Source organism: Mya arenaria, chromosome 6 (genome assembly GCF_026914265.1).
Source record: "Mya arenaria isolate MELC-2E11 chromosome 6, ASM2691426v1".
Taxonomy (NCBI): Eukaryota; Metazoa; Mollusca; class Bivalvia; order Myida; family Myidae; genus Mya; species Mya arenaria.
The window spans coordinates 30,075,264-30,086,346 of NC_069127.1; the positions used below are offsets into that span (position 1 = coordinate 30,075,264).

General features: G+C 33.7%; 1 protein-coding gene and 1 pseudogene across 2 annotated transcripts; one reads left to right on the forward strand and one right to left on the reverse strand.

The window, feature by feature from the left end:
* Positions 1-2,696: 2,696 nt before the first annotated feature.
* Positions 2,697-7,927, reverse strand: LOC128236465 (uncharacterized). 2 transcript variants are annotated; one of them, XM_052951333.1, is made up of 7 exons: positions 7,851-7,927; positions 7,034-7,084; positions 5,675-5,893; positions 5,166-5,240; positions 4,353-4,514; positions 3,463-3,681; positions 2,697-2,992 (listed from the first exon to the last, which is right to left on the reverse strand). In XM_052951333.1, exons 2-7 carry the CDS (start codon positions 7,059-7,061, stop codon positions 2,817-2,819), a joined length of 879 nt encoding a protein of 292 aa, XP_052807293.1. In that variant the 5' UTR covers positions 7,062-7,084; positions 7,851-7,927; the 3' UTR covers positions 2,697-2,816. The 2 variants fall into 2 exon arrangements, with proteins under 2 accessions (XP_052807293.1, XP_052807294.1); XM_052951334.1 differs by lacking the exon at positions 7,851-7,927 and adding an exon at positions 7,588-7,741.
* A 1,090-nt stretch (positions 7,928-9,017) lies between these two features.
* LOC128237693 (copine-9-like) overlaps positions 9,018-11,083 on the forward strand; it is a 33,321-nt pseudogene continuing 31,255 nt past the window's right edge.

Consider the following 11,083-nt stretch of genomic DNA (forward strand, 5'->3'; position numbering starts at 1 on the left):
TCAAACTAGCTAAAAAGAAGTGTAGTCCATGAACTGTTGCCCGATTGCGTGACATACTCAATTTCTTCCATAACTTTGACCACTAAGTGTTATCATGATTGATGCATCCAGGTAAATATTGCAAGAAGCGAAAAGATTTACTCAATGAGGATGAATACCTTTCCCGATCATTTAGAATCAATTATACATCGCAGATCGTGTGGACAAATGTAACAAAGATAGTTATAACATGCTTTCCGGTGATCTAAAGAGATTTATCAGTGAAGTAAAACAAAAATTATTTTCCACTTTTTGAACTTTGAACCCGCTCTCATTTCGAAATCCATCGTCAGCGCGCAATGGTCTGGGACACAATTTTTTCGATGTCATTTCCAAAATAATGTTACGTTCGCATACAGTTGAGCGTGCTTTCTGAAAAACTGTAGTTAGTTGTCTTTATAAATCATTTTCAGGCATGTAATCGGGGAAAGGTTGGAGTTGGGTCGCGCTGTATATTTGCATTATTGGCATATGCATTCACTCCTGCAGTTGTTCAAGCAATGCACTGACTGTGTTTCTTTGGGAAAATTTATGACTCAGACGAATGTTGAACTTAAAATAAATAAGGAGATGGTAGATGCATTGTTGAAAAAGGCTTTAGGCTGTAGAGTTTTCTACAATAAACTTGATCGACAGAAACCTAAGGATATAGATAAATAATAGGCCTTTATATGTGCACTGTTTTACACTCTTGTCAGCCTGAAGGTCTGTAAATATTTTTGACTAGTTGAAAGTTTTTCAATTGGAGCAGGGTTGCCTGAGACTAGCATGTTGACTTCTCCTGATTACTAATAATAGCTTCGGATAAGAAACAAACGCCAGCATGGACAACTTTGAAGGTGTCAAAATCACTTTGAGACGGCATGTATATACAGAAAAGATGTGTCGGGACCATCGTATTTGATTTATTCGAATTTCAATACCAGTTTTTACTGTATTATAATATAAAGATATATATCTATTGACAATGGTGATGTTACTGTTCATAATTGCAAGGGACCAGTTAGAATGTGAAGTCTGAGGACCTAGCGCCCCGAACATTCAACAGTATGTTCATAATCATTATGAATAAATCAAATTTCAAAGCCTTCACTTTGTGATATCAATTATCAAGAGTAACCATCGTTTTGGTCTAGGTTCTTGTCTCTTGAATTTGCCAACTGCCTCATAGTCCTCTTCATTGTAGTACCACATGATCCCTATCTGCCATCACTATCTCCAATGTATCTCTCGGCCACCCGTTCGTTATTGAAATGGAATCGGTAACGGACAAAAAGAGTTTTTGACGTTTTTATTATCCACAGGATAAATGAGTATTTTGGCTGAAGAGCCGTATCTTCCATGAGATATAGTTGTTCGCTTCAAATTGACCCGCTTACCTTAAAAAAAGTTTAAAAAACCCAACAACATTGCTATGCTACACTGGGGTTTCTGTTGTCTGTGACAGGATTATTGCATCGAGATGTGACTCGTTATTATTTCGGCTATTTCTGCGACCGGTAATTATCCCTTACTTCTGGCGTTGCAGTCTTTTGAATATTGTTTTGTTCTGGTTGACCGATTGAGCGACGGTAGTCGTATTTCTGAAGTTAGCGGTGTTCGCCACCTCGTCGATTTTAGTGATGCCATATGTCCGTACTTTTTTGTCCATTTTGCTCAAAGGGCTCCGCCATTGAGTCTTCTGTGTTCCGCCAAGGCGTCAGTGTATGTATTGACCCTTAGCCCGTCACGTAGGATGCCCCACCCGCAGCTGCGGTGCTTGAATCAACAAGTCGCATTTTTAATATGTTTATTGCAGACTCAAGCTTTGTGATGCAATGTGGTTTCCTTGAGATATCAGCAGAATAGAACAATATCTTACGCTTCTAGGAAATCTCCTAAAAAGCTGCTGTCAAATAAGAAATATTTTAAAAAGTGTAGTCATTATTTTGAGTTACTGGAAATATTAACAATATATGTCTGAATTCTGTTTAGTATGGCATAATAGTTTGACATGCTGAAATTGTCGTCGGATTGGCAGTCAAGTGTCACTGATTTCAGTTGGTTAGATGTCGGAGTTATTAAAAACTTTATAAATTTCACTTCAGAACGCATACAACAAGAAACATTCACTTTCATCACCTCTCCTCTTTACCTTGGTATAATTGTTTATGCAATAGCTTACAACTTTGTGTACGATTTAGATTCTGGTAATATTTGGAATATCTGCAGTAACGGTGTCTGTGAGCCCTCTATGACATCATTATCATAGTCTTCAATTCGTATTTACGATTTTTGTTCAATGTATTCCATTTTAATTTGGATTTTACCCGGTTTGGGTTCCTTTTATCCGGGCCGGTAACACTACCTATTCTGTTCAATGCACCTCAAGGATTTGCCTCCCTTCCATCGAGCTATTCACTAATTTTCAAAACTTGTATACACTGTATAAAATTGGCAATTTGCCAGCCAGCCAGCTAGACAGACAGACAATTAGGCAACCGTCATGCAGACAGGCAGGCAGGCAGGCATAGTAGTGACAAATTATTCTAGTATTTTTGAAGTCCATTATATAATTTTGGCATCGATCTTCAATGTCAAGAATCATCATTTTTAAAAAGGTAAACCTATGCATTATCATTTCCGTGACAACGCACATTTATAAGACATTTGCAGAATAACTTCGATACGACTTTTATTAACAAACTTGTATTGCTATTGTTAGATTTAAATGATGATTAAAAAAATGCAAAAATGTGTTCGTTCTAGAATAAAACATTTTCGTTCAATAAATCTGATCAATCTGCTGGGTCCATAGCCCAGACCTCTGTAACAATCTGACCACATCGTTTACACGACTGGAAGGCGTATCGCACACAGCAGTTCTCACATACGCAGTGACCACATGGCTTTTGGCTCGCCCGGAAGTTCCGCTGTTGACAAAGGCAACACTTGCGCAGGTCAACGGCAGGCCCTAGTTCAATGTCAAAATAAAATGTGTCATTATTTGTTGATTATGTTCAGTGAATTAGATTATTAACGGAAACAAAAGCGTGTGGAAAGATTAAATCCGATCACATTCATTACTGAGTTCACTGAATTCTATTTTGATGTGCAATAATTGTCAACCACCAAACCACCAAATCTATCTTAGGATTTCCATAGTTATGTTTTATTATACCCACAAATAATGTTCTGAACAATTAAGATACGTTTCAAAAGACCAAATGATGTATAACAATTAAATAAATTAAATCGGACGACTAATCGTAATTTCATGTAATGTGAAGATAAACATATACAAGAAGTGTTCCCGTATATATTATGGTTCAATTACTATTATCAGCATGGTGTAAAATGAGCATTCGACACCATGTATTATTTAAAAAGAGGAAAGTTATCTGATAGAACTGTAACAATATATTGTTGCTGGTTCTTAAGCACCTGCTGTATGGTGCTCGCTGACTCCAGCATGTGTCTGAAGGTTGCCAATAACTGCATCCGTCCTATTTTCCTGGATGCCACCCGACTGGTAGCCGGAAGAAACTGCTCCCGCGACATCAGTTGCAGGCTGAGACTGTTCATAACGGACATTGGGAGCTCTTTGAAATGCTGGTATATCATACGTCTCCTCTGTCTGTTGGTACACTTGAAATAACTGACCTGGATGAAAAAAGAGTTTTCTTTGCGAAATGTATTCTGAAAGCACAGAACAATGATATACTACTATGAGAGCCGAAAGGCAGGCTTACTTGATTATCTCATAAATATGTTGACGTGTTGTCATAATATTTTCTCTATTTAGCTATAATAGAAGGATAAATGCCTTCTTTAAAGAGCGAAATTGAGCACATTTAGTGAACTGATTCAAAATTGTGATAAAAGTATTAAAACTGTTTTAACCATTGATTGGAAGCCTTGCTATGAGTTTTTTCAACAATCCTCTCCTCACGGAGCATTTTGACTCTTTATGGTATCGTGAATTAAATAACATGTAATTTGTTTCAGACACCGTAATCTGCTCGTATCGCGCCATGCTTTATTTAATTGTGTATTTTCTTCATCATTTTGAAAAATACAATTATAAATTCAGTTAATTGTAAATTAGACCTGCTATTTGAAGTTTTGTCTTCTGTTGTCTCGCGTTTCATTATGTAAGTCACATAGTATAAGTGCATGTCAAGTGTCAATGTTCTTTAGCACAGCGTTATGATGTGTGTTATGCATTAGTTTCATGATAATTCTTATATGCAATACGTATAATTTATTATACTAGTTCTTCAGAAAGAGATAGGCATTTTGTGTATAAAAGTATACATACAAATGCAACCCACCATCTGTTGGCTGTCGGACCGGCTGGTGGCCAATTTCCGAAGTCGGACCTGTATCTTCAGGACTTGGAATGCTGTCTATAACGTCTGTATTCCTCGGCTCAAAGTACCACATTGGGGTTGTACTATCTGTGTCTGCAGTTCGTTCTCCCTCCACTGGGTCATCTGTTGAAAGCGTAGTAAAATAATATAAAGTATAAATAATTTTAAATAAGGCGTATATGTGATCATTCAATTTTGTAAGACTTAAATGCATGTATGACAATGTGAAAAAATGTTTAAAACATGCCACGTGAATGTAAATAATGGTAATATATGAGATTTATAGGTATGTAATAACCGAATGACAAGTACCCGTATGTGACCCAGGATGAACGCTCTATATCTAAGATTGAGAATGCTACTTCAGAACGAATTTAAAAAAAAAATGTTAAGCACATTATTTATAGTTGTAATTCTTTGAATGCAGTTCAATACCTGCTCTCCGAAAGAAAAATAACATCATCAATAGCTCAGACATTTAAAACTCCGCTGGACTAGAGCTTTGCTTACTGCAGGTCTGATGCAACATGGATTCCGAACGATACTTTACTTAAAATTAGTGAATTTGCTTTGGATAAACGCGACGTAGTAGAAGAAGAAGAAGAAGAAGAAGAAGAAGAAGAAGAAGAAGAAGAAGAAGAAGAAGAAGAAGAAGAAGAAGAAGAAGAACAAATGTGTATATAGAACAAGTTGCATTTAAAATCCCCTTTAAAATGAATAATACCTACAGGAGATTGCAAAAACAAATATATAATTTCTTTTATAAGTCAATACCTTGCGGAAGCGAGTCGTTCAAAAGGGACTGTACATCAAATTCACTGGAGCCGAAGTTGTTGAGAAAACTAATCTCTACAAAAATATATACAATTTAAGGTAATAAATATTATATATACTAATATAATAAAACTATTGTATCCGTCCCACTTAACGAGTGTCCAATGCTGGATACACATCCAATATAAAGAAGCTTAATTAATGATATTAATATCAATGATATCATTATTTAAAATATATTATATAATTGAGATGTTATTAGTCCTATTAGTACTATAATAACAGCTTTCGTGTATGTTATTGTATATATATATTAAATCAGACGACTAATCGTAATTTCATGTAATGTGGAGATAAACATTTACAAGACGAAAGTGTTCCCGTATATATTATGTTCAATTACTATTATCAGCATGGTGTAAAATGAGCATTCGACACCATGTATAATTTAAAAGTGGAAAGTTATCTGATAGAACTGTAACAATATATTGTTGCTGGTTCTTAAGCACCTGCTGTATGGTGCTCGCTGACTCCAGCATGTGTCTGAAGGTTGCCAATAACTGCATCCGTCCTACTTTCCTGGATGCCACCCGACTGGTAGCCGGAAGAAACTGCTCCCGCGACATCAGTTGCAGGCTGAGACTGTTCATAACGGACATTGGGAGCTCTTTGAAATGCTGGTATATCATACGTCTCCTCTGTCTGTTGGTACACTTGAAATAACTGACCTGGATGAAAAAAGAGTATTCTTTGCGAAATGTATTCTGAAAGCACAGAACAATGATATACTACTATGAGAGCCGAAAGGCAGGCTTACTTGATTATCTTATAAATATATTGACGTGTTGTCATAATATTTTCTCTATTTAGCTATAATAGAAGGATAAATGCCTTCTTTAAAGAGCGAAATTGAGCACATTTAGTGAACTGATTCAAAATTGTAAACAAAGTATGAAAACTGTTTTAACCATTGATTGGAAGCCTTTCTATGAGTTTTTTTTCAACAATCCTCTCGTCACGGAGCATTTTGACTCTTTATGGTATCGTGAAGTAAATAACATGTATATATACTAATATAATAAAACTATTGTATCCGTCCCACTTAACGAGTGTCCAATGCTGGATACACATCCAATATAAAGAAGCTTAATTAATGATATTAATATCAATGATATCATTATTTAAAATATATTATATAATTGAGATGTTATTAGTCCTATTAGTACTATAATAACAGCTTTCGTGTATGTTATTGTATATATATATTAAATCAGACGACTATCGTAATTTCATGTAATGTGGAGATAATGATGTTATTGTATATATATATATATATATATATATATATATATATATATATATATATATATATATATATATATATATATATAAATAACACTAAAGCTGTTATTATCATGTACTTAAATACTTTGATTATGTGAATGTTGATATAATATTGTTTAATATATAATATATGATAATTTAATATATATATATTAGTCGTCCATGATCGAATTTAATGTAATACATTGGTTTAAAACTGGAAAACATTACAATAAGTCCACACTACATCAATATATAAAAAACAGGAGTTTCAACTTCTTTTCATTATAATTTAAGAAGACATATATATGTATGCATATCATGAAGAAATGATCGGTGATTATATGTATTTTCAATGCGTTAGCTTTTTCAATTAGGCATCTTTTGTTTTAAGGGTTTGTCGCGTTATATTTAAAGTCCGTACATGGATTACCGTGTATCTATATATATCTCAACATATATCAATATATCAATTCATAGTCCTAGTCGAATATCACTTTGTCTTCTTTTAATTTGAATTTTATTTTCTTAAAAGTAATATTTACCATTTTCATCCTCTCTTCCTATATTCATTTTGGCATTTCACGCGCAGTTTCCTATGATGTAAAATGATAAAGTCAATTATATTTATACATTAAACTAATAATAACAAACAGATCATGCGTATATTTAGAACAGGAAGTAAATTGCTTAAGGGTTGTTTACATTTAAAAATAAATAACAATGATAAATAACAATTTAAATTTATTTTTTATGATTCGTCTCAACTGAAGAAACAATATTAATTCTTATGAATTATTTAAAACAAAAGAAATTTGTTGAAAACAAATAAATCATACGTAAATATTGTTAAAATATAATTCTGATACTTCAGAACCTAATTATAAACATTAGTTATATTATATTTATATACTGGTTGAGTTTGTAAATCCGAACAGTTTTGACAGTGTTTTAACAATATCTTTGCGAGTTTTGGTAAAAGCAGCTTCAAACTTGGCATAGATAATGTTTAGTTCAAATCTAAGCATCTGCCATAGTACACATTCACAAAATAGTTTGTTTTTCTCTCAAAACGTTAATTCTATACACAGTAACTCACCCTTCACCTGGCGACATGGAGTATGTTAATCCCGATCACTTTTAAACTTATATTGTATTTAAAAGTAAATTGATATTCATTGTTTGGTTTGTTTCGATTCAAATATGTAAGAAACGCTCAGTATTACAATCGAAATGAAATAAAACGAAAACAAGCGACTCAAAAACATGGTTTGCTGTGACCCCGCCAAATGTCAATATCGCAAAAATACAAGATTGATACGACTGATAACAGTTTTCTAATTTAATTAAGTTTTTGCTTACCAACACAACTGCTGAGTTACAATAAAAGACGAGTTGTTTTCAAAACAACTCCTCTGTGTTTAAAGCGTGACCTTCTATTTATAAATTAATATAAATAGATCCAGATCACTGCGAGGCCCGGTACGAGTAAGGCTATAACACACTAATTTGTTTGTAGAATTTGCATTACTATATTTTATTAATGAGTTTTTAATGTAAAAGTATTTGAAATTAAACCAAATTTATCCGTTCATTCTTTCATTCATTCATTCATTCGTTCGTTCGTTCGTTCGTTCGTTCATTCATTCATTCATTTACATCAATCATTCAATCAATCAATCATCAATCAATCAATCATCAATCAATCAATCAATCAATCAATCAACACACTACTAGAGTAAACAAATAATATAAAATTCAGAGAACAATAAATTTCATAGCGTTAATTATGAAACCATATCGCACAGATTATTCTCCTCATCACTCACATTCCCCTTCTCATTATACTCCGCACAGACTGGGATGCTACACTACCAACCACCGTGGGAGAGATTGCGTCATCGCGGCGATATATTCGCGGTAGCCAACGCGGTGGTGCGCGTCATCGCCGCGTTCATACAGAACAGAACAGAACAGAAATTGTATTCGACTTAAGCATAAAAAGCTCATCGTCACAACAATATGTATAGAAATAATGCATGGCATGTGACAATTATAACATAAGTTCTATTAATAAATCAATCATAAGTTTGATATAAATATTGTGAGAGTGTGTATAACAATAACAAGAATGTTACGATATCAAGGTAATATGAAAAGATAATGATTTCGGTGATATATAAATCTATATGAATTTCTCTATATATAAATACTGCTCCACGTGGATTAATACAGCCGCAAGGTTCATGCTGCGTGGTACATACAACTTTGTGACTACTGTGTAAGGATATGAATATTACAAAACAGACAACAACAACAAACAACAACAACAAAAACACACACACAAAAGGAACAAGAATATTTGTACATCGTGTATGTCCTAAGGATCTACAGATTTAAGTTTGAACACAATCGTTTAAGATACAATCAACATAACAAAGATGGAAAAAACATAGCAAATAGTTATACTATAGTTCATACGCTGCTATCGCGTACGACTTCAGAAAAGATCACGCGGCTTATCGCGATATGCAGGTATCTGAACAGGTAAAGGTGGTACAAAAGGTACATGTTACTTATTTTTAATAAGTTAATTGACTCAATATAGAATTTATTCACATTCACAGAAGTTTAACAAGGGCATTCGAAATAAAGATTTGTTTAACAAGGTGACAATAGCGTCTGAGTACTTTCATAGTTCCAAAGCATAATTTCAGGGATCAAACTACGTTTTGAGTACGCACCAAGATTTGTAGATTACGGGTCGAGTTTGTATGGGTTTAATAAAACTGACTAGAATTACATGCATAGGACGGGAACAAAGAAAAAGCAAGCTATCTTTATAACAGTTAATTAACACTCGAAGCGATGGAACGCGGGGGATATTATAGGCATGAACGCGGTGGGCATTATGCTTCAATCACGGCGTATAGTGAAAATTACATTATAAAGGTAACGCCCGCGGTAAGGAATCAAAGCACTGAAGTGCTGAGGGACGGTACTGCTTAAAGCTGGCAGCAGGAGAGTTACAACTGGTTGTATGAATGTCAGATGTGTGGAAAGAAGATTGAATCAGACCGTACAACACTCATAGTCTGGTATTGTTTTGTAGAAGAAAGTTTCTTAAGTGGGAATTCAGGACCCGAGCTATGATTTAAAAAGGGCAGGGTGCAAGGTCAGGCTGTGATCTTTTGATGTGCATTGAAAGAGCGCTAATGGGGCATTTGCAAGGGACAATGTTAAAAAAATTATTGTGCATGTGTTGTAACTACTCTCAATACCAATACAGGGGTTGCTTTTATCTCAAATAAGTATCACAATTATGTTTCTGTATTATTTTTAAACTTTTTTTGAATTGACATTTTGAATATCAAATATAATTCATAATTATTGATGGAAGCTCTGTCTAACAAAAAGGCACAGTGGGGAATAGTAATACAGCAGCAAGGAGTTGGAAAATGGAAGCGGGCCTAGCTTAAGCATGGCAATGTTAAAAAATTGGGTAACAACTAATAGGCTATGACAATAACTTTTTTGGCTTTGGTAAGAAGGAAACCACAAAACATGAACACTGAAGTGCATACGGATATAAATTTTATTGATAGGTTGTAAATGTTTTTAATGAATCTCAAAGGAAAAAGTAATACAAAATAGATTTAAACAATTAAATGTTGAATAATATTTATAAATGGCAGCTAATATAAGAGTATAGCTATTAAAGGTTCTTCATTAGCTGTAGCAGTTAAAATGCTGACAGTGGTGTATGCATATGATGTTGTTATCGTAGCTGGTTAAATTTACATATCAACAGTCAACAACACCTGTCATAGACCAATGCCTAAACACCAGCAGTTCAATTTCAGAAAAAAATGAACAAGGTATATGAAAAGGAACATTCTCTTTAGTGCGTTTTTATAGTTGGTCTATGATTTAATAAAAGTTATAATGCAGTATTTTACTTCATAATCTGAATAGGTCTGAAATTGAGCCCAATTAACATTACATATAAAGTATGTCTTTATTTCTCCATAATAATCAATATTATACCAGGGTTTATTGGATCATTTGGGGATGAACAAAAAGTACCAAAATCAGCAAGTTCAATTTTTTTAAAACAAGACTGAACTTATGATAAGGGCTAGTATGAGGTCAAAAATGCAATATTTTAAATGAAAAAATAAATATTTCTATCCCTGTCTCAGCTGTGTGTATACACTAAAGAATAGCATGTGGGGGTCCTGTGATTTTTACAAGACACACTCAAAAGCTATTTTTTAAAATAACTGGGATTTACTCAGTCCAAAAACTCAATTAAAATGTACACCAAAATATAGATTCCATTAAAAGTTTTGGACAGTTTTTTTTTCCATCTTGAAATGGTATCATCTGTTCTAGTCCCTTGAAATGTAGTTCAACCATGCCTGAATGACAGAAATGCAAGGTAAAGCTCTAGGAAATAATGGTGTAAGATGAAGGCTATATCAAAGGATGGATTTCTTTTAAAAGAATTGAAAAATAGTTTACCATTACAATTAACCAGTCTGTAGTGTTATATGAATCTCTAATAACTACTTTGGCGAAATGATAATGTACAG

What these genes read in the sequence shown, in the direction of transcription:
- LOC128236465 (XM_052951333.1), bottom strand. Translation starts at nt 7,061, where the DNA reads ATGAATATAGGAAGAGAGGATGAAAATG. An exon ending in AGGAAGAGAGGATGAAAATG is followed by an intron (nt 5,894 to 7,033) that starts GTAAATATTACT and finishes TTTTTCATCCAG; the next exon opens with GTCAGTTATTTCAAGTGTAC. An exon ending in CAGCGAGCACCATACAGCAG is followed by an intron (nt 5,241 to 5,674) that starts GTGCTTAAGAAC and finishes ATATTTTTGTAG; the next exon opens with AGATTAGTTTTCTCAACAAC.